Source organism: Entelurus aequoreus, linkage group LG01 (assembly GCF_033978785.1).
Source record: "Entelurus aequoreus isolate RoL-2023_Sb linkage group LG01, RoL_Eaeq_v1.1, whole genome shotgun sequence".
In the NCBI taxonomy this organism is placed as follows: Eukaryota; Metazoa; Chordata; class Actinopteri; order Syngnathiformes; family Syngnathidae; genus Entelurus; species Entelurus aequoreus.
The window spans coordinates 70,519,083-70,543,987 of record NC_084731.1 but is presented as its reverse complement, the minus strand read 5'-3'; the positions used below and the strand labels follow the sequence as shown (position 1 = coordinate 70,543,987).

General features: G+C 38.6%; 1 protein-coding gene across 2 annotated transcripts in view; it reads left to right on the top strand.

Annotated features, from left to right (window-relative positions):
• Nucleotides 1–24,905, top strand: part of mtor (mechanistic target of rapamycin kinase) — a 361,262-nt gene that overhangs the window by 95,633 nt on the left and 240,724 nt on the right. For both annotated transcript variants that reach the window (XM_062057517.1, XM_062057510.1), the window contains exons 21-23: nucleotides 4,457–4,624; nucleotides 13,809–13,921; nucleotides 21,502–21,664. In XM_062057517.1, coding sequence (XP_061913501.1) covers nucleotides 4,457–4,624; nucleotides 13,809–13,921; nucleotides 21,502–21,664 — 444 coding nt within the window. The remainder of the gene's footprint in view (nucleotides 1–4,456; nucleotides 4,625–13,808; nucleotides 13,922–21,501; nucleotides 21,665–24,905) is intronic.

Sequence of the window (24,905 nt, the reverse complement as noted above, 5' to 3'; positions counted from 1 at the left end):
AGTAAGGCTGCAGCTAACGATTATTTTTCTATAGATTATTTTTTTCGGTCAATCTATAGATTATTTTTTCGATTAATCTATAGATTATTTTTCCTTTTACCGATTATTTTTTTATTTAAAATAAGATGAAAAAATAAATGTAGGCCAGTTTTTTCAAAAGGCATGGCTTTTATTTACAAAAAAAAGAAGTATGGCCACTCAGTCAACATTGACTACAACATGACAAAATATTCCGTAACAATGTAAACATTTAAAACTTTTAACATTTAACAAAATTAAAAGTAGCTTATTTGCTTTTTAATGTGCAAATATAAAAGTAAAAATCCAGTGCAAATCTTAATATTCTGCAATAGTATAAGCATTTCACAAGTAAAAGTATTGCTTATTTTGCTTTAAAATGTGCAAAAATAAAGATAAACATCCAATACAAAAAAGTGCAAAACGAAATATTCTGTAACAACAGTGTAAACATTTCAACAAAAGTGAAAGTATTGCTTATTTGCTAAAATGTGCAAAAATAAAGATAAACATCCAATACAAAAAAGTGCCAATCTAAATATTCTGGAGCACTGTAAACATTAAGTATTGCTTTTAAAATGTGCAAAATAAACATCCAGCCCAACACAGTACACAATAACCAATTCTACTCATTCCAGTGAGTGACTAACAGTTGTAATGATGAAAGGTTAGCATGTCTACATGCTCTGGTTCTTTTCTTGTTTACAATATTCCCAGCAGCTGAAAATAGGCGCTCAGAAGGGGTCGATGTGGCTGGAACTGAGAGGTAATTAGCCTTCACCTCAAGCCAGGACTGCGAGTAAGCTGAGCTCCAGTTTATATTCCTAGAAGGTCAACGGGCTCATAGTGATGTTACTAGTAGTTGACTTGGAGGTGTTTATTATCATTTGGGGAGAGTCCGCTGCCTGATGCTCACCTGCTAAACACCTATCTGCTCCACGCTGAAGTGCTGACTACATGCGCTCTGAATACGCACTGCTGATTGGCTACTAACGTTTTGAATACGCACTGCTGATTGGCTGATAGCGCTTTCTGTGTACCAATCAGATGGTTGTGTGGGTGGGACAATGCTGCGTGCTGAGACAGGAGCAGAAGGAGCAAAGCAGCTTGTTAAGACTTTAGCTTTAGCTTAGAAACTCGTTCGGTACACCCCTGTACCGAACCGAAAGCCCCGTACCGAAACGGTTCAATACAAAACACGTACCGTTACACCCCTAGCAGATACAAATGACACATTCATGTTTTTGTGTAATGATGACAACGTATGCTCACGCGGACGATTGACTAGTTGATGGTTGATGGTTTTCTTTTCAAATGTTCGTTCATAGCCGTTGTGCTGCTATGATAGGCCATTTCCGCTCGACACAGTGTGCATACAACAACATTATTAGGCCGTGTATTGAAATACTCCCACACTTTTGACGACTTTTGGCGTGATTTTTTCCCCCTCGCTCGCACCGTCTGCTTTGCGCTCCGCCATGACGGTAGTGTGACGTAAATATGCGACGCGTCGACGCACAAAAACGGCGTCGACGTATTTACGTAACCGATGACGTCGACTAGGTCGACGCGTCGTTTCAGCCTTACCCGGTAGTGCCTTCTCCTTTCATTGTACCAAAGGTCCGCTGTGGCATTTTTTTGGTCTCATCACAATTTAAGACTTGCAAAAGAACAAATCCCCATTTGAAGCGTTTCTGTGATCTCGAAGACCGGCCGACACAACCCTGACCGGCGCGAGGTACGCCAATTGTGGAAATAAACTCGTCAGAAGTGCCGCCAGCCTTCAAGCTCCTGGAAATGTGTCTGCGGGATGTAAACAGGATGTGACCTAGGGGGCCCCGCCTTTTCAAAATGGCAAATAGAGCCGTTCATGAATCGAGGTTCTGTCACGCCAAATTTCTTTCCTCTACAAAAACCTTCCCTCCCCCATTTACTTCCGGGGCTGCGTCCAATAAAATCACAAAGTTGCCGGGGGTCCTTAACCTGCACGCGACTGTCCTGTTTCGCGCCTGTACAAAAAACAAAACAATAATCGATTTCTTCAGATTCCAGCAGCTGTCAAAGACGAAGTATCCTTCCAGCGACGGGCAGTCAAAGCCGAAGTGCTATCGATCGCTGTCAATGACGTAAGAGGAAACATGACCACAGAAGTAAATGGGGGAGAGAAGGTTTTTGTAGAGGGAAGAAATTTGGCGTGACAGTTCCACTGTACCGTACTCAGTTGTAATACACTTTTCCACCACTGGTAGCAGTAATGACAATATCAAACAAACAGAAGAAGTCTGGAGCCAAAGTCATAGGGAAGTTTCTTAAGTGCAAAAATTATGACTGAAGTGGTGAAGCTGTGTTTTTATTGGCACTTTGATTTTATCGACAGTTTATAAAAAAAAAAACACGTATATTATTATTTAGTTAGAATTTTATTTTTGTTAAAATTTATTTTCCGTCAGTCCTTTCTTTTGCAATATATTTGATTATTTATTTTAGTAATCCGTCTGACCTAAGCCTTGATAACAATCTTTGTGGTTTCCTATCATTTGACAAGGTTTGTTCTGTTCAACTGTAAGCAGGTTAGATACAAATATTTGAATACCATTCAAATCGAGAGTAAGATATTACTAATTCAGTGTCACATTTTTGAGTGGGCCCCGTGCCCCTCTGTAGTAGAAACGTCAAAAAGACTGCAATCTGTGGTTGAATACATGACCTCATTTGCATAAATGGCCTTAACATGTGTGTGTAGTTTTTCATGAGACAAAAAGTGACTAAAAACATAAAAAGAAAAAAAAATGGTTAGAAACACAAATTTTCGTGTCTCGCTTCTTTTTCTTTTTCTTTTTTATTTTAAAAAAAATACAGCCAGAGCCTCCTGTAAGTGCTTTAAAAGAGAGGTTGGGGGCGACACTTGGACACCCGCTGCTCATTGAGAAGAGCGATAGGTGCTTTCATATTTGAATCTCTAAAAATCTTCAATAAAACCCAGAAAGAGTCTCTCGGTTTTTAGGGACATAGCTATCAATTGTTTTAGAAATGGAGTAATCTATTGATTAGTTTGATACAACACATTTTATAGCCTCAGTGCGTATTTTAGGGAAAATATTTGAAATAAAAAAAATACTGTTTGTCATAACATTTATACGTATACTCTTTTTAAAATTGCACTTTTAAGATGTGTGCGTTATTAATTTAAATAAAAAAATGTTCCGCTTCGATCACAACACACACTCAGTTGCAGCGGTCCGCATATTTAAAGTTCCACAGTCAGGATTTTATCTTTTTTCATGACATATTCTCATTCAACGACTTATCAAATCAACAGAATATAAATCAAAGCTTCTTTGAATTAATCAACCCCTAGTAGCTTTGAGCCAAATCGCTTCTTTATTTTTCAAAACACAGCCCAGAGGGGTCAAAGTAGTCGCTGATCCCTCTTGCTAGGTCTTCTTATTCTCTGCCAGGCCAGGTGAGTGTGTGTTGAGAAACACAGTACCAAGTTGTAGCGACAAGCTTCATTCTCAGTCGTGTTGAAATGTGTTGTGTGTAAGAGCCGGGGCCACATGAATTGGGGGGCCGCCACAAATAAATGATTGTACAAGAAACATTTCAACTTCGGGTCTAATCACAACAAATATGTTTGAATCTGCTTTCTGTAGGGACCAAGTGTGTGCATGTTGGACCAGATAACAAGGTACGCGATAAAGGGGTGCACAAAAATGCGGATTCCAAATAAATTCAGTTTCATAATTTCAATAAGAATACATTTAAAGAAATACATTTTAGGCCATCTTCATGCAACCAAACTGTAACCTGCTTTAAACAAAGTTTCATTATAAATGCTGCTGCTCAAATCCTGACTAGAACCAGGAGAGTGGTCTACTGCTGACATGTTAGAACCATCTCCAGCTCTGAGAACCTCAGGGAGTGGCCTCCTGCTGACATGTTAGAACCATCTCCAGCTCTGAGAACCTCATGGAGTGGTCTCCTGCTGACATGTTAGAACAAAATGAACCATCTCCAGCTCTGAGAATCTCAGGGAGTGGTCTCTTGCTGACATGTTGGAACCATATGAACCATCTCCAGCTCTGAGAACCTCAGGGAGTGGTCTCCTGCTGACATGTTAGAACCATATGAACCATCTCCAGCTCTGAGAACCTCAGGGAGTGGTCTCCTGCTGGTGCCCAGGCCTTAAATCCATGCTGGAAACACTTTCATTGTGCTTATGACAACTGAAAGTATTTTATTTTATTCTATTTGTTTTATATTTGAAAGACCGTATAATAGTTTGATGATTTTATTTTGATGTAACTGTCTGTAAGGCACCTTGAATTGTGTACAAATAAATAAAGGTGTCTTATGATACCAAATAATACATAGCTAGAATGGCCCAGACCTTCTCATCCCTGACGTGATGTAATGACCACATGGCTGTGTGTTGCAGGAGTACTGGACCCCCAACAACCCCATGCAGAGCACCATCATCCTCCTCATCGAGCAGATCGTGGTGGCGCTGGGCGGCGAGTTCAAACTCTACCTGCCTCAGCTCATCCCGCACATGCTGCGCGTCTTCATGCATGACAACAGCACCGGGCGCGGCGTCACCATCAAGGTAGGCAAACAACAACGATCTTTGCTCTCTGGGCCGGAGACCACTCGCTACAAGTATGCTGGTGTAAAAAAAAACAAAAAACTGCAAGGAGATGGGCATGAGTGGCACTCATGCATGTATCAGGACCCAGTCGCCCGTCTCTCATTCTTTTGTCCAACTGAAAGTTGACTTCACTCTCTCTCCAGGCTAGTACTTCATGACACTAGTAATATTATAATATGTGTGTACATATTAGGGTAGTCCCGATACCAATATTTTGGTACCGGTACCAAAATATATGTTGATACTTTTCTAAACAAAGGGGACCACAAAAAATGTCATTATTGGCTATTTTTTTTTACAAAAAGTCTTAGGGTACATGAAACATATGGTTATTATTGCAATTGTGTCCTTAAATAAAATAGTGAACATACTAGACAACTTGTCTTTTAGTTGTAAGTAAACAAACAAAGACTCCTAATTAGTCTGCTGACGTATGCAGTAACATATTGTGTCATTTATCTACCTATTATTTTGTCTACATTATGAGGGACAAACTGTAAAAATTGATTATTAATCCACTTGTTCATTTACTGTTAATATCTGCTTATTTTCTCTTTTAACATGTTCTACCTACACTTCTGTTAAAATGTAATAATCACTTATTCTTCTCTTCTTTGATACTTTACATTAGTTTTGGATAATACCACACATTTAGGTATCGATCCGATACCAAGCAGTTACAGGATCATACATTGGTAAAATTCAAAGCCCTCATGTGTCCAGGGATGTATTTCCTGACTTTATAAACATAATATGATTTTTTTTAAAAGGAAATACATTTTGTGACGATAAAAAATATCGATGTAATCATAGTAGTATTGACTAGATACGTCCTTGTACTTGGTATCATTACAGTGGATGTCAGGTGTAGATCCACCCATGGCGTTTGTTTACATTGTGACGTTGGTGAGCTATTGTATCCTCCTACGGTGTGTAGTGAAGCATATTTAGCTACTCTTCGTCCTGCAGTGATAATGATACTTGTAAGAAACTTACTTTATTTGGATTAGTGATTTAGTAGTAGCTAAAAGACTGCCGAATGCGGATGGATCTTAGCTGCTAGCTAGCTTGCCTGAGTGTGTTTGAGGGTTATAACTTCACCTTTATCTTTGGTTTTTAGGCCAAAATGCGTCCATTCTCCCTATTCTGTCTACACACTGTCTGCTTGTAAGTACTCTGTGTGTGTGCACTGCCGAACATGCTCCTCTGCTCGTAAACCCAGCAATGTCACGACGTGACGACGCGCCGTCATGCCCGTTAGGAAAAAAAATGGAGAACCGGTACTTTTCAAACAGAGTATAGTACCGTTTTTAAATCATTAGTACCGCGATACTTTACTAGTACCGGTATACCGTACAACCCTAGTACATAGATAATGAAACAGGGTGGGAACGAAGGCCAGTTCTAAGGCGTTCTTTTCGGCTTAAAGGTGGACAAATATTCCTCTAACATGGACATGAAACAGATACTGGTACTGATGGTGATACTGTTGGCTTTTTCCAGTACAACATGATGCCAAAAATATTGTGTTGTTCATCCAAAAGTGACACTGAAACGCTCAGATGACCAATTTGACTTACCGTATTTTTCGGACTATAAGTCGACGTTTTTTTCATAGTTTGGCCGTGGGTGCGACGTATACTCCGTAGCGACTTATGTGTGAAATTATTAACACATTACTGTAAAGTATCAAATAATATTATTTATCTCATTCGCGTGAGCGACGAAGAAAATGTCCGCAATCGTCACACACACGTCAGCAATCGTCACTCACACGCCAACCAATAATAATTTGGCGGGGGTGGGTCATGTCAGAAGTGCATTGTGGGTCCTGGGATGCTAACTGCTATATGCTACTGCCGTAGCTATTAAAATGGATCACATCAACATTGTCGGTAACTTATAAAAACTGAGAAGGGCTGAACTAAAATGGCACAGAAAAGGAAATCATATACTGCAAATTACAAGCTGGACGTAGTGAAATATGCAGCAGAGAACAGCAATCGAGCAGCAGAAAGAAAGGACGCTAACGGGCCGCATACCAGAGGCGACACCGGGGAAGAAGATTTCATCGGATTTAGCGATTGGGAGTGACAGATTGTTTGGTAAACGTATAGCATGTTCTATATGTTATAGTTATTTGAATGACTCTTGCCATGACGTGTTGCGTTAACATACCAGGCACGTTCTCAGTTGGTTATTTGTGCGTAATATGGCGTACACTTATTCAGCCTGTTGTTCACTATTTTTTTTTATTTTAAATTGCCTTTCAAATGTCTATTCTTGTTGTTGGATTTTATCAAATAAATTTCCCCCAAAAATGCGACTTATACTCCAGTGCGACGTATATATGTTTTTTTCCTTCTTTATTGTGCATTTTCGGCCGGTGCGACGTATACTCCGGAGCGACTTATAGTCCGAAAAATACGGTACTAGGAAGGCGGATTGCATGTGTTTTTTAAAAATGCTATTGTTTTGCTGCAAATCATACTTCTACGTGTACACGTACACGTACTGGTGGAGTTGTAAATACTGCAATTGGAGACCGTCATTTCCTTAAGTAAATAAATGTTTGTTAAAAAGTACATAAATACAAGGTAATGACACCTATTGCTAAAAATGCATTGATCCGGAAGTGATAGTGTGTGACCCACCCAACAACCAATCCTGTCGTGATTTAGGGTCAGGGTTGACCAATAGGATGAAGCGTGGCTAGTGAAGCAGAGGCGTGGTGATAGCAGAAGTGCATAGAAAATGGCTGTGGAGAGCTGAGGCTGTGTAGCGCTCGAGATAGCACTCAGGCCTATAAGCATCATCAAGTTGTTTTTTTTAGTCCTTTCTTTGATTGCCTGGACCGGATCCCGCAATTCATGTATTTTCCGGAGTTAGTTGGCGAGCTAATCCAGAACCAACAAAATGGTAAACGTGACCTGACTGGTCACGTAAAACTCATAAAGACTATTGGATTTTTGATGAGATTATTTTATGTATTTATTAATGTGCATAGTTACAAATAAAAAAATTAATTATTCGATGTGATTAAATTAAAATTAATCTGTTTGCCCGGAATCGAGTACCAAGGCATTTTTTTTATGCTACTGTGACGTAATCCACCATAGGGCCAAAAAAAGTTGTGAATACCAGCACTTTGTTTAAGAAGGTGAGAAATGCGGTTAAATTCAAGAAATAACTCGCCCCTCCTTCCTCATCAAACAAGAGCATTTAATACAAGTAATGTTAAATATTTATTTAGACATTTCATTTATATGTATTTCACTCACATTGTTTTCTGCATGTCAAACCAGTATTATTCTGGATAAAACGTGTGTGTGTGTGTGTGTGTGTGTGTGTGTGTGTGTGTGTGTGTGTGTGTGTGTGTGTGTGTGTGTGTGTGTGTGTGTGTGTGTGTGTGTGTGTGTGTGTGTGTGTGTGTGTGTGTGTGTGTGTGTGTGTGTGTGTGTGTGTGTGTGTGTGTGTGTGTGTGTGTGTGGAAAGTCAGAAAACCTTGACAAACTCTACACGCCATGTTGGTCACCTTTTGGCATCCTTTACTCTTCAAAAATGTGCTAACGTTAAACTTATGAAGGCAGCAAAAGTGATATAGTGGTCTTACAAGTGTAAATAGAAGTGAGCCAAGGATAGTAGTTCCCACGCAATACCGACACTCGAGTATTCAGCAATACAGATATTGATCCAATATCTATTTGTTGCCATTATACATACTTGTGTTATTTAGTAGTGTGGAATGTTGGAAAATGTTTGATCAAACAGAGAACAATGATAGTCATGAAAAACACTAATATATTTATTATTAACCCTCTGGAATGGACTTACACTGTCTTTAGGTTGAAGTGGAGTGTTAATTGCTTTTTTTTGACACCTAGTGGCCACTAATTCATGAAGTTAAGCTCATGACCTGGTAAGTGGAATGATGCGGACACGTTTGCTACTGGATACTTTGCAATACTGCCTTGGAGACTTTGTATGTGTAAGTAATATGCAACTAGCTGTTTGACACTGCAATACTGTTCAATGATTATTACCTATGCCTAGCTTGTCTGCTAGTGTGTGCTACCTGCTGTGTAGCTGCTAGCTCTTAGAAGCCTATAGCCTTGCATTTTTACCTTTAGTGAATGACTTTAGTAAAATAGAAGACATTTATGGCGTCACATTAGTACCAAAAATCCAAGCGCGTAAAAACTGTTATCGCGCGCTGATTCTCCACTTCGTGCGCGAGCGCGACACCCTTTTGCGCGCGCGTGGTGCCTTTGCGCGCGCGCTGTCTCGGTCTGTGCGCTGTCATGTTTCATTTTGGTACTTTGGGGGCGGGCATGCTTAGACCACCCCTTCTTTCTGATTGGCTTTAAAAAAAAAAAAAGAAATAAAAAAAATAAGAAAAATAAGAAAAATACAACTTCAAGTAGGTTGTAAAAAAAGGCAGATGAAGTGAAACTATAGCAATGCTTTTCTTTACACTCTCCTGCACACAGATACTCATGTTATGAGAAGTATATGGTTTCAAAAATATTAACATTAATTGTTGATATTTTAAACATCTTTCAGATTACATTGCTCGAATTCAAAAACCACTTTACTACACAATTATTAGGCCCGATGTGCAAGATTATTCTATTAGTATTAGTTATTTTTATGTTTTATCATATCTTAGCTTATTTTTATGTTTTATCATATCTTAGCCTATTTTTATATGGTCTTATTATATTTATATTTCAGTTTTTATTGTATTTTATTTTATTTTATAGTTTTTCATATTGTAGTTTATTTTTATGTTTGATTATAACTTATCTTATTTCATATTATTTTTGGACTTTTACCTGATGTGTATTTTAATTATTTTTAATCCATTTATTTGATCATCTAGTGTTTCCTCAAAGAGCCCTCTGGATCTCCACGTCCAGAGGGTTCCTGTGATTGGCTATTGTCATTGTGTTGTTATTATTATTGTTGTTGTTGTTGTTTGTTTATTTTTATGTACATGTTTGACTGTCTTCATGGGGTGTGGGTGTTATTTCTCATTTTGTTTTTAACTATGTAAAGCACTTTGAGCTGCATTTTAAATGTATGAAAAGTGCTTTATAAACAAAAATGTATTATTATTATTTTTAGTAATAGTACCCTTACAATCACGCCAAACCAGTTCAATAACTTACCTCTTTTTCAGCCAACATTTTTTTATCCACTTCTTCCAATGACCCGCCCTGCTATACTTCTGATTGCTCAAAGCCAATCAGAAAGAAGGGGCGGTCTAAGCATGCCCGCCCCCAAAGTACCAAAATGAAACATGACAGCGCACAGACCGAGACAGCGCGCGCGCAGAAAGGCACAGCACGCGTGCAGAAAGGCACAGCGCGCATGCAAGAAGGCGCCGCGCGCGCGCACAAAGGCACCACGCGCGCGACACCCGAAGTGGAGAATCAGCGCGCGATAACAGTTTTTACGCGCTTGGATTTTTGGTACTAATGTGACGCCATAGACATTTCTGTGCTTTTTGGAGGACATGTAGATGCTAACTGGCTGTTGGCATCTAACATTTGAAATCAGTAGTATCCAAACTATGGCACGCGGGCAAATAGAGGCCCACCGGTAGGTTCAATTTGGCCCGCGAGATCTGGCCCACGGAGTGCCTCCAGCTTACTTTTTAATATCTCACGGAATAATTGCTGCAACTTTGTCGCCATCTTGTGTACATTGTGAGTAGTTCAGGTTAATGACCATAAATTGTACTTTGAAAAAGAGCTGCACAGTTCATTTTAATCATGATCACGATTTTGTCCGCTACGATTAAACGAGGGCGATGGCCAGCGATATGAACATTTAAAGAGCAAGCATATCAATTCAAGCGCTTTCACAACCACCAGGGGGGCGACCGAAAGACAGTAGACTAATTTGGTTTTGGCGGTGGGAGGAAGCCGGAATACGCGGATTCCTCCCACCGCCAAAAACATGCACTTGGTTGATTGATAGGTTGATTGGCATCACTAAATGGACCCTAGTGTGTGAATGTGGTCTGTCTATCTGTGTTGGCCCTGCGATGATGTGGCGACTTGTCCAGGATGTACCCCGCCTTCCGCCCGAATGAAGCTGAGATAGGCTCCAGCACCCGCCGCGACCCCAAAAGGGACAAGCGGTAGAAAATGGATGGATGGATGTCCCCCTCTGGAGCCTATCCCAGCTTGCACTCCGGCAGAAGGCGGGTTAGACCCTGGACAAGTGGCAGAGCCAACACAGATAGACAGACATTTGTCTTTTGTCAATTTTGTTTGAGAACTGATTAATTATTTTTTAAATTTTTATTTTGGAATTAAAGCCTAGTTCTCATATTGTTTGTTTGAAATAGAAAGGGCAATGAAAATATGTTTTACATAACATAGTAAATAATCGTGATTTCCATATTGATACAAATAATCGTGTAGCCCTACTTTGAAATGCACACAGCACAGCATCTACTAATATGACCCAATCCAATCAATTGTGAAGAGGAAACAGTACTTTTACTTTGTTACTTGGACTTTCTTATGATGGCTACATGTGTTTATATCAGTGTGGCCCGCGACACAACACAAACTTAGTCAGGAATCTGATGCCTCCATCTAATTTTTAAATATCTGACAGTGTAATTGCTGTAGTTTTGTCACCATCTTGTGGACATCCTGAGTAATTCAGGTTAATGACCATGAATTTCACTTTGGCATGAACACAGAACAGCATTTTTATATATGACCCAATCCAAACAACCTTTCCCACTCATGGCGCAAATAAACCAACATGAAGTCAACACACTTGGTGACACATAACACAACTTTGTGGGTATTATCAGAAAATGTCCAAGCACAACACATAATTCCATTTAAATCCACTACAAAACCTCTGCTAGGTCTTGAAATGTGAATGTAGAACTTGTAAACCTTGCCGCTCGCCTGGTTCTCCCCCAAAGTCCTAAATTATGGTTGGGGGCAAAGACCACCATACATTATCGAAACTTCTAACCCTTAGGTCTACTTAGTCTCTGAGACTTGAGTAGAACTGCAGCGGATGGACCGGGTCACGTACAGTACGGGTCTGCAGAGGAGCCTCCCGGGAATTCCAAATTAGGGAAATGGGACTCTGGTTACCCGCTAATCCAAAAGGAAAACATACTTCCATCTTTTCAAGGAGCTGTTCCTTCCAGCTATCGCCATCTTGCAGCTCTTCTCCTTCTGTTGTATCGTGTGCCCAAACTTTGTCCACTTAGGGGCCGCAGACTGACAAACCAAAGGATATGGGGGCCATTTTGGTCATTTTAAACTTCAAAACCAAAAAATGCCATTTTGGTAGACATTTGCTATTAATGCTGAAGAGTCAAAGCCAAACTGAAATGCTAACAGTTAGCACGCTGGCCAGATAGTGTCATATAACACAAAAATATAAGCTAAAAAAGCTAGCATGCTATCAGTGCTATGCTAACATTACCATGCTTACTGTTAGAAAATATGATTGAGGTTTATACTTGCAAAATTAGCTATAACAAAGTTAGCATGCTAACAGGTGTCATTTGTCAGTAACAAAATGTTTGACGCTGAGTTGTATACCTGCAAAATTTGCAAAAAAAAAATCTGGCTTGCTAATAGAATGCTAACGATTGTGCCGCGGGAGGTTTATACTTGCAAAATTAGCTAAAATAAAGTTAGCATGCTAACAGGTATCATTTGTCAAGTAACAAAATGTTTGACGCTGAGTTGTATACCTGCAAAAGTTGCAAAAAAAAAGTTAGCTTGCTAATAATAGAATGCTAGCGATTGTGCCGCGGGCCGTTTAAAAATTAGCTACGGTCCACAGACGCCCCACGGGCCGCACTTTGGACACTTGTGACATACACTATCACATTATAAAAAAACGTGTGATGCCAGAAGAAACTTGACAAGTACTTGTGTGCTTTCATGTACAGCTGCTGAATCAAAGAATGTGGGGGCCAGTTTGGTAGTTTTCACCTTCAAAACCAGTACCGTATATATATATATATATATATATATATATATATATATATATATATATATATATATATATATATATATATATATATATATATATATATATATATATATATATATATACACATTTTATTTCTATTAATGCTAAAGAGTCAAAGCCAAACTGAAATGCTAACAGTTAGCACGCTGGCCAGATCGCGTCAATTAACAAAAATATGAGCAAAATAAAATAAAAATGTTAGCATGCTAAAAAAGTAAAATTTATGACTTTTTAAAATGCCGCTGTGTACACGGACGTAGGGAGAAGTACAGAGCGCCAATAAACCTTAAAGGCACCGCCTTTGCGTGCCGGCCCAGTCACATAATATCTACGGCTTTTCCCACACACAAGTGAATGCAAGGCATACTTGGTCAACAGCCATACAGGTCACACTGAGGGTGGCCGTATAAGCAACTTTAACACTGTTACAAATATTCCCCACACTGTGAACCCACACCAAACAAGAATGACAAACACATTTCGGGAGAACATCCGCACCGTAACACAACATAAACACAACAGAACAAATACCCAGAACTCCTTGCAGCACTAACTCTTGACAATCAACAGTTTTGATTATCATGTCATGTTCGGATGTACATTGTCTTTGCTCCACAGTAAGTCTTTGCTGTCGTCCAGCATTCTGTTAGCCAGTTCAGTTTTAGTTTCGTTCTGCATAGCCTTCCCTAAGCTTCAATGCCTTTTCTTAGGGACACTCGCCTTTTGTTTATTTTTGGTTTAAGTATTAGACACCTTTTTACCTGCACGCTGCCTCCGGCTGTTTCCGACATCTACAAAGCAATTAGCTACCTGCTGCCACCTACTGATATGGAAGAGTATAACGTGGTAAGTCTGCCGATCTACAGATAGCACAGACACTCAACAACGGCACATTATTTGCGGATTATAATTACTGGTTTGCAAAAAATATTTTTTACCCAAATAGGTGAAAGTAGATCATCTCCCACGGCACACCAGACTGTATCTCACGGCATACTAGTGTGCCGCGGCACAGTGGTTGAAAAACACAGCACTATTGCACTTTGAAAAAAAGTTTTTTTCCCCTGTTACGTCGAAAGAAACCTCTTCAGTAGTGGTGTGCTTTCATGTCCAGCTGCTGAACGCCATCCAGCTGTTTGGTGCCAACCTGGACGACTACCTGCACCTGTTGCTGCCTCCCATCGTCAAGCTCTTCGATGCGCCCGATGTCCCCCTGCAGGCCCGCAAGTCAGTAGCCATGCTTTGTCATCTTTAGCCTTACGGTATGCAGTCATTTGCCTGGGTGTTGTGCTTTTGCACGTACCGTACCAATCACCACTAGTTGTTGTTTTCATGGCCTTTTCAAACACTCAAACAATTGAGCACGATTACGCCAAAAAACAGCAGCAATTTCATGAAGAGTGGTGCATTTAAAGTGTCCTAGTATTTTCCACCATTTTAAATAAGTCTCAGAGATTCTACCATAGTGATTGGTGCTGGAATTTAGAAAGTAATGTGGGTAAGCCTTACTGAGAACACAACATTCCAGGGCTGATATTCGATAAGTTGATGAACCGAATGATAAATGAAAATTAAGTGGGTCAGTTTTCCATATGTGGGCGTTTGTACTACGTAACCCAAAAGCAGTGAAGTTGTCACGTTGTGTAAATGGTAAATAAAAAGAGAATACAATGATTTGCAAATCCTTTTCAACTTATATTCAATTGAATAGACTGCAAAGACAAGATATTTCATGTTCACACTGAGAAACGTTATTTTTTGCAAAAATTAGCTCATTTGGAATTTGATACCTGCAACATGTTTCAAAAAAGCTGGCACAAGTGGCAAAAAAGACTGATAAAGTTGAGGAATGCTCATCAAAGACTTATTTGGAACATCCCACAGGTGAACAGGATAAATGGGAACAGGTGGGTGCCATGATTGGGTATAAAAGCAGCTTCCATGAAATGCTCAGTCATTCACAAACAAGGATGGGGCGAGGGTCACCACTTTGTCAACAAATGTCTGAGCAAATTGTTTAAGAACAACATTTCTCAACCAGCTGTTGCAAGGAATTTAGGGATTTCACCATCTACGCTCCGTAATATCATCAAAAAGGTTCAGAGAATCTGGAGAAATCACTGCATGTAAACAGACCTTGGATCCCTCAGGCGGTACTGCACCAACAAGCGACATCAGTGTGTAAAGGATATCACCACATGGGCTCAGGAACACTTCAGAAAACTACTGTCAGTAACTACAGTTGGTCGCTACATCTGTAACTGCAAGTTAAAACTCTACTATGCAAAGCCAAAGCCATTTATCAACAACACCCAGAAACGCCGCCGGCTTCACTGGGCCCGAGCTCATCTAAGATGGACTGATGCAAAGTGTAAAAGTGTTCTGTGGTCTGACGAGTCCACATTTCAAATTGTTTTTGGAAACTGTGGACGTCGTGTCCTCCGGATCAAAGAGGAAAAGAACCATCCGGACTGTTATAGGCGCAAAGTTCAAAAGCCAGCATCTGTGATGGTATGGGGGTGTATTAGTACCCAAGGCTTGGGTAACTTACACATCTGTGAAGGCACCATTAATACTGAAAGGTACATACAGGTTTTGGAGCAACATATGTTGCCATCTAAGCAACGTTATCATGGACACCCCTGCTTATTTCAGCGAGACAATGCCAAGCCACGTGTTACAACAGCGTAGCTTCATAGTAAAAGAGTGCGGGTACTAGACTGGCCTGCCTGTAGTCCAGACATTGAAAATGTGTGGTGCAATTGGAAGGCTAAAATAGCAGAAGGGAGACTGTTGAACAACTTAAGCTGTACATCAAGCAAGAATGAGAAAGAATTCCACTTCAAAAATGTGTCTCCTCAGTTCCCAAACCTTTACGGAGTGTTGTTAAAGGGAAAGGCCATGTAACACAGTGGTAAAAATGCCCCTCTGATAACTTTTTTGCAATGTGTTGCTGCCATTAAATACTACGTTCATGATTATTTTCAACAAAAAATAACAAAGTTTCTCAGTGTGAACATGAAATATCTTGTCTTTGCAGTCTATTCAATTGAATATAAGTTGAAAAGGATTTGCAAATCATTGTATTCTCTTTTTATGTACCATTTACACAACGTGACAACTGCACTGCTTTTGGGTTTTGTACATACACAGACACGGTTAAAAACTAATCTCACCGTATTCAATTAAAATGATGGAAAAACTGTGATTGATAACCACACTTTGATGAACTAATGGAAGGACTAGCGTTAGCTTGCTACTTATCTTAAATGCTAACATTAAAACAAGAGACATTAACGTCTTTCCCCGTTCAGAAACGTGATACGCCAATCCAAACTTGTATAAACACATTACTGCCTAAACATCTAAGATGCAGTATTCACTAGGGGTGTCAAAAGGAATCGATTTTTACAGATTATTCGTGATTCTTGTTTGTAACAATTCTTAATCCATAAAAAAAAAAAAAAAGTTTCCCCCCCCCCCCAATCTGTCCTGTCCAGCCACTCAGACAAATCATCATGTTGATGTAGATAAGGTGTGACAAGCTCATTTTAGATGGGGGCGCCACATGGAGAAAAATCTACTCCCAAGTGGGCCGGACTGGTAAAATCACGGCACGGTAACTTCAAAATAAAGACAAATTCATATTGTTTTCTTAGTTTAAAAATAGAATAAGCACTTTCTGAAAATGTACAAATCATAATGTTGTTGTTGTTTTTTTTACACTTACATATTTGCGGTTAATAGTATTCTATCTTTTATTTGTTGTTATTTATACTTTCTGAATAAATTATGTGATAATGTTCATCAGTCAACTCATTGGTGTTAATTTTCAATCTATCAAGATAAAATAATAATATCAAAATCAAATTACAGGATGTTATTTATGTAGTTTGCTCATTTTCTTAACATCATGTGGTTTATTTTTTATTTTTTTTACATATGTAGCATCATCTACAGAGATACAAAGAATTGCTATTGCGACATCTAGTGGACACATTTAGAACAGCGGTTTCTTTCATTCAACAATTTCGGCTCATTTTTATACTTAGCAAACTCATCCCGCAGGCGGGATAAAATCTGTTCAGGCCCGCGGGCCGTACGTTTGACACCCCTGATGTAGATGATCTATATCTGCTGTACACATTTTCTTTAGAAAAGATACTTCTCTTGTTGCCTCATTTGTATTTGACTTTAGTAAACGTTTGGGTAGCATTTTATTCGACAAAACCAATTTCTTAAAAGTAATATAGAAATGTATTAGAGTTGTTTATGGAGGAATGTAGTTCATCATAGAACTACAATGTTATTAAAAAAAAGTATAGATTCTGAATGGAATGGTGTGGCGCTCTAATATTGACACTGAACAAGAAGGCCGTGCGGTCATCCATATAAACTCCACAGTGTCGAGTTGACACAGACGGACGTCCCTTCAACAGGAAGTGAACCACCATGACGTCACATAAACCGGAAGTGAAACAAACTATTCACCCAAATAAAAATAAAAAAACATTCCAAAACGTTTACAAATTAATCTGGAAGAAGATAAATAAAAATAATAAAGGAATATTTAACGTGTCCTCTGACAAAAATGTATATTGTATGGCTATTTATTTTAATTATTAAAAATATTTGAGTATGTATAAATACTGTGATAGTTTTGGTCACTACGGTATAACTTGATTTAGCCATTTTATTTATTGTTCTGCTTGTGTACATTTGAGGGTCCCCCAGCCCCTCCTTAACAAAGACAAAACCTTTTTTATTGCTTTTGTGATTTTTATTCAAGTAACTAAGTATATTTCTTTTATGATTTGTTTGTCTTATTTAAAAGTTTACATTTCAATTGCATTGTTAAAATACACAAGAAATACAAGTTTATTGCATTTGAAAGGGTGTACTTGTATTATGAATATGTATTATCATTACATCACTGGTTAGTTCGGTCTCTAAATGATGTTGACAATAATACAGTTTATCAGCAATAATTTGGAGGTCAATATATCTAATCCAGCAAAATGTATCATCGGTTTGTAGCTTTAATGCTAATGAGCTGTATGTGTCTCCAAGAAGCACTTTTTAGATGTACACTCTTTACTTGTCCAACACAATAGATGTCACAAGTAGAAACCAGTACCAATCTTACAGGTACTGACTGAATTTTGGCGGCACTATTCACAAAAAATCCAACGGTACCACATTTTGATCCCAAGGTCGCATGTAACAACATGTCCGGTTAGAGCTCTTGGTGGGCAAAGACTGACTAGTCTGACTAAGGTTGTAATTGTCCATGCCAACAAGTAAAGTAAAGCTCCACTTTTTAAAATGTATTAGCTTGATGCTAATAGCCATTGGAAATTCATATACATGCTACTAATTAGCATTACTAATTGTTTCATGGTGATTTTAACCCCTCCCAATTTGGTAATGAAAACTACAACTAAGATGCATGTTACACATAAAACAGCTGGTGTGTAATCAGTAGAGTACTTACATTACACTAGGTGTGAATGAATGATGGGTTTTTAACATGTAAAGCGACTTTGGGTACTTAGAAAAGCGCTATATAAATCCCAGTTATTATTATTATTATTATTAACATACCTAAATAATTGATGTTTGGACATTTGTCCATCGATTCAGAATCTTCCACATTCTAATCATGATGGATCAGAGAATCGATTATTTTCCCCACCTCTAATAAGAAGTGCAATACTTACAGTATAAACACTTTGTAGGACTCAACAAAAGACAAAATTGGCACACTCAACTCAATGGCAAAGACTACTTCCTGACCACGGCAACACGCCCAGGACAAATGGAAATTAATGCATACTTGCAAATGAAAACATATAACACAACTGGAGAGCACGGATGTTATTATCAACTTACTGTTGAATTAACATATTATTTCCATACTATAGAGCAGAGGTCCCCAAACTTTTTGACTCGGGGGCCGCATTGGGTTAAAACAATTTGGCCGCGAGCCGGGCTGTGTGTGTGTATATATATATATATACTGTATATACAGTATACATACATACATACACATATATATATATATATATATATATATATATATATATATATATATATATATATATATATATATATGTATGTATGTATTTGATTTATATGTATATGTATATATGTATTTGATTTATATATATATATATATATATATATATATATATATATATATATATATATATATATATATATATATATATATATATATATATATATACATACATATGTATATACATACATATATATATATATATGTATTTGATATATATATATGTATTTGATATATATATTAGATATATATATATATGGGATATATATATATATATTATATATATTATATATATATAGCGCACTTTCCGCGCGCACGATGATGTCACGTTATCGATGAGAAAATGCATTTTTAGACAATATGATTTGCCTGAGCGGCTAGGAGACACCGTGAGTAGCAAGCGCTACAAAGTGGATAAGAAAAGACAGAAAAAAATAATTATTTTTAATTTTTTTATTTTTAATTTTATTTTTATACTTGGGACTTCCCGCGGGCCTGATTTTGGACGCTGGCGGGCTGGATCTGTAAATTTGTAAATGTTTATTTACATACCTTAATTGTTTCCAAACGGTGTCTGTAACACGGCAGTAAAATGGCTGATCAAAAAAAACAGAAGTCATGGTCATGGACCCACAAACTGCGCAAGCTAGCTCTCCAATTAGCTAAACAGACTCAATAACTCCACGGTGACGTTTTGGTGAATTTACTGAGGAATTTGTGAAACTGAAACAATACAAAAAGAATGTCACTGTAAGTTAATACTAACACTTGTAAACATTTTAGCATATTAGCTAATGCTAAAGCGGCCAGCTTGATTACATTACGATAGCATGTACAAATATGCATGAAAACAATCCTATAGACATCACACATGGGACACTTTAGTAAGTAAGAATTGTTTTAGTTATATTGTAAAACTTACCAACGTTGCTTGGAGTGATGAATGAAGAATCCATACTAGTAGAAACGTTATGGATAGCTAGAAGAGGGAACGACACTTCTACATCCGGTTGAAAGGACTAAACGGAATGACACTGCACCACCTTCAGTGAGCAAACTCATCCAAAAGATGGCGCCATGGCACAAACAATAACACACATACCGTATTTTATGTATTTTCTTTTTTTTCTTCTTTTTTTTAACTATTTGTAATATTACCATCAGCAAAGAAAAATCCACAAATTGGCCGCATTGTTTCGTAAGACGCAGGGTTCAAAGTGTAAGAAAATATAATTTACGTTAAATGATATTAATAAACAAATTGATAGTTATTACCATAGACATCTGCTAAGAGTACGCAGCATGGAGCCCTACTGCCTACTGGCGCTGACGAGACGCGGGCCGCCATCTTGGAGTGATGATCCGCTCCACTCAGTGCAATTCATTTGGCAGGAGCAATGAACTGTCAGCGCATTTAATTAATCTTACCTCACTGAATACCACTGATTTTCACACGCTTTTTTGTCATACATGTAGCTATGATAAAGGACACATGTTTTATTATTCATAGTTTGCTTAACAGTACCGGTAATAGAATATTCTTATATGCTATAAGTGACCAGACGTCCGAGATCAAAACTGGGAATATAATCCCAGAGAAGGGGGAAAAAAACGGTCAGCTATTTTTAAATTGAAGAAACAATATGATTAGGTTATACAGTATATACATGCGTATATCCTACATAAACAATGTATGATGACATTAGATATCTATATATCTTAGGGACTTAACGTGGACCCCGACTTAAACAAGTTTAAAAACTTTTTCGGGTGTTACCATGTAGTGGTCAATTGTACGGAATATGTGTTACTTTGTAATCTACTAATAAAAGTTTCAATCAATCAATTAAACCTATAGACTGTATCTCTGTTGCTGCAGCAGCAGAGAGTTTATTCTGTCTTGACACTTTGTATTGATATTTTGTATTACATTCTTCCCTTAAGATAATGTTTACATTGATTGTTTTATATGTATTTTTTATGTATGTCGCTTTGGATAAAAGCGTCTGCCAAATACTTAAACATAAACATATATAAACACCTGAAAGTCTTTATATCAGCTAAAACCACCAATCTGTTTCACTGGATTCAGAATTATTATTATGGTTATTATTATGGTTACTATTATGGTCATACTCTTGATTGCTAGCGGCAATGATCTTTGCTCCTTCTCAACTCTGTGGTAATATTCTTTTCACAAAATACAACCAATAGTACGTTAATGTTAAATCTTACTTGTGAAAAGTAATCCCCCGATTCCTATTTTCAACAGTCCGCTCATTTGAGCAGGAAAACGCTGAACACCATCTTTGTTTTCAACCTGTCAACTGTCAGTTTAGGCTGCTTGCCGGCTCCTCATCACCACTTCAAGATGGTGGCCCAATTTCTCGCGTCACAGCAACCAATGCTGCGTCTACTTATAAGATGTCTATGGTTATTACCTCATGAACCTTCACGAAAGGACCGAAAATTAGCACCGTCGAGTACCGGTATCGATTCCTCGGTACCGGGAATTGGTGCCATATGGGTTTTAATATACTTATCCCAACATACAACAACATAACATTAAGGATTGGGACAGCAGGACGCAACATTAGCTTAGCTTATTCGCCGACAAAAAACAAAGCCATCAAACTGAGAGCTTCCACGTCTTTTGGCAAACATCCAGGTTTTATTTCCCATGTGTCGCAGACCATCTTTGTCGTTTTTTGTGTGACTACCCTGTCAGGGTTGCCTTGGAGACTCTGGACAGGCTGACAGAATCCCTGGACTTCACCGACTACGCCTCCCGCATCATCCACCCCATCGTCAGGACGCTGGACAGCACGCCAGAGCTGCGCTCCACCTCCATGGACACCTTGTCTTCGCTGGTGTTCCAGCTGGGCAAGAAGGTAGCTAGACCAGTGTGTTTCAACCTTTTTTTGAGCCGAGGCACATTTTTTTTCATTGAAAAAATCCGAAGGCACACCACCGGCAGAAATCATTAAAAAATTAAACTCGATATTGACAATAAAAAGTAGTTGGATATGAATTTAAACCATAACCAAGCATGCATCACTATACTAGTCTCAAAGTACTGTCACATCACGCTGTGACTTATTTAGACTTTTTTGGTGTCTTCCTGTGTGTAGTGTATTTTCCTGTTGCAGTTTCATGTCTTCCTTTGAGCGCTGTTCCCCGCACCTGCTTTGTTTTAGCAATCAAGACTATTTCAGTTGTTGTTATCCTTCTTTGTGTGGGCATTTTTGATTGTCATGTCATGTACGGCGGGGGTCCCCAACCTTTATTGCACCAGGTTTAATGTAGGCATTATTTTCACGGACCGGCCTTCCACGTGTGGCAGATAGATATGGCAAATAAGTGCATGAAAAATGAATAGATGAAAAAACTCACCATACCATTCAATTAGTGTAAGCCCCTGGCCTTTTCCCTTTGCAAAAAAGTTCTCCATAGACTTTTGTGTTTTGCTCATTTTTGCTAGTAGTAGGCTTTTTTTTGGCTTTAGTATCTGATGGGTTATAGGTGATACATCACATTCAAGGACAAGAGCATGGATATACAGATTAAGAAAGCTAGAAATACTTGACATTAGTTCCAATAGATTTCTAAAAGTTATGTTTTCATATTTTGTGCAATATTTCATACATAAATACACTAATGTTAGCTTTTTTGGTCCAATTGTACATGCGTAAATACATCTGTTATTGCTAACTACTTATGTAGTAGGACGATGTGCAATAATACCAGCACTTTAACTTACTAGGCCAAAGGAGATGGGTATTTATTTCCTTCAGCACAATTATTATATGCAACAATTTAGCACTTCTCCACCTGCCTTATGCACTTTAACTACTATGGTCACTTCGTTCCTGATCTGCCCTGATCTTAGGTCATCAACCTGCAGATGGAACCTAGCTTTTGGCTACGATTTGGCCCCTTTACATTTTATATGTTTATTAATGGGGTGGTATAGCTCAGTTGGTAGAGTGGCCTTGCCAGCAACTTGAGGGTTCCAGGTAAGGCTGCAGCTACCGATTATTTTTCTATCGATTAATCTATAGATTATTTTTTCGATTAATCGGTTAATCTATAGAATTTTTTTTTTCGATTAATCTATAGATTATTTTTCCTTTTACCGATTATTTTTTTATTCAAAATGAAGATGAAAAAATTAATGTAGGCCAGTTTTTTCAAAAGGCATGGCTTTTATTTACAAAAAAAAAGAAGTATGGCCACTCAGTCAACATTGACAACAACATGACTAAATATTCTGTAACAATGTAAACATTTAAAACTTTTAACCTTTAACAAAATTAAAAGTAGCTTATTTGCATTTTAATGTGCAAATATAAAAGTCAACATCCAGTGCAAATCTTAATATTCTGCAATAGTATAAGCATTTCAAAAGTAAAAGTATTGCTTATTTTGCTTTAAAATGTGCAAAAATAAAGATAAACATCCAATACAAAAAAGTGTAAAACGAAATATTCTGTAACAGTGTGAACATTTCAACAAAAGTGAAAGTATTGCTTATTTACTAAAATGTGCAAAAATAAAGATAAACATCCAATACAAAAAAGTGCCATTCTAAATATTCTGGAGCACTGTAAACATTAAGTATTGCTTTTAAAATGTGCAAAATAAACATCCAGTCCAACACAGTACACAATAACCAATTCTACTCATTCCAGTGAGTGACTAACAGTTGTAATGAAGAAAGGTTAGCATGTCTACATGCTTTGCTTATTTTCTTGTTTACAATATTCCCAGCAGCTGAAAATAGGCGCTCAGAAGGGGTCGATGTGGCTGGAACTGGGAGGTAATTAGCCTTCACCTCAAGCCAGGACTGCGAGTGAGCTGAGCTGCAGTTTACGTTTCTAGAAGGTCAACTGGCTCATAGGGATGTTACTAGTAGTTGACTGGGAGGTGTTTATTATCATTTGGGGAGAGTCCGCTGCCTGATGCTCACCTGCTAAACACCTATCTGCTCCACGCTGAAGCGCTGACTACATGCGCTCTGAATACGCACTGCTGATTGGCTGATAATGCTTCGTGTGTACCAATCAGATGGTTGTGTGGGTGGGACAATGCTGCATGCTGAGACAGAGGCAGGAGCGAAGCAGCTTGTTAAGACTTTAGCAGCTAAAGTTAGCTTTAGCTTAGAAACTCGTTCGGTACACCCCCGTACCGAACCGAAAGCCCCGTACCGAAACGGTTCAATACAAAACACGTACCGTTACACCCCTAGCAGATACAAATGACACATTCATGTTTTTGTGTAATGATGACAGCGTATGCTCACGCGGACGATTGACTAGTTGATGGTTGATGGTTTTCTTTTCAAATGTTCGTTCATAGCCGTTGTGCTGCTATGATAGGCCATTTACGCTCGACACAGTGTGCATTCAACAACATTATTAGACTGTGTATTGAAATACTTCCACACTTTTGACGACTTTTGGCGTGATTTTTCCCCCTCGCTCGCACCGCTCGCATCGTCTGCTTTGATCGTCTGCTTTGCGCTTCGCCATGACGGTAGTGTGACGTAAATATGCGACGCGTCGACGCACAAAAACGGCGTCGACGTATTTACGTAACCGATGACGTCGACTACGTCGACGCGTCGTTTCAGCCTTAGTTCCAGGTTCAATCCCCGCTTCCGCCATCCTAGTCACTGCCGTTGTGTCCTTGGGCAAGACACTTTACCCACCTGCTCCCAGTGCCACCCACACTGGTTTAAATGTAACTTAGATATTGGGTTTCACTAAGTAAAAGTGCTTTGAGTCACTAGAGAAAAGCGTTCTATAAATATAATTCACTTCACTAATGTGCATTGTCCCATGTAACAAAGATGTAACAAATCTAGCAAATGGCAACTTCCTATTAGGAGTTTTATAATACATCTATGAACAAGCTTATTGGTGTGTCTGGTGGGACTGGTGAACGTTAAGTAGGGGAAAATGCGGTCGGTTATAAATTATTTAATGTCTCTGCGCGGCCCGGTAGCACATGCATCACGGACCGGTGCCGGTCCTCGGACCGGTGGTTGGGGACCACTGATGTACGGATGTACTTTGTGGACACATCTCTGCTCCACACGCTGTAAGTCTTTGCTGTCGTCCAGCATTCTGT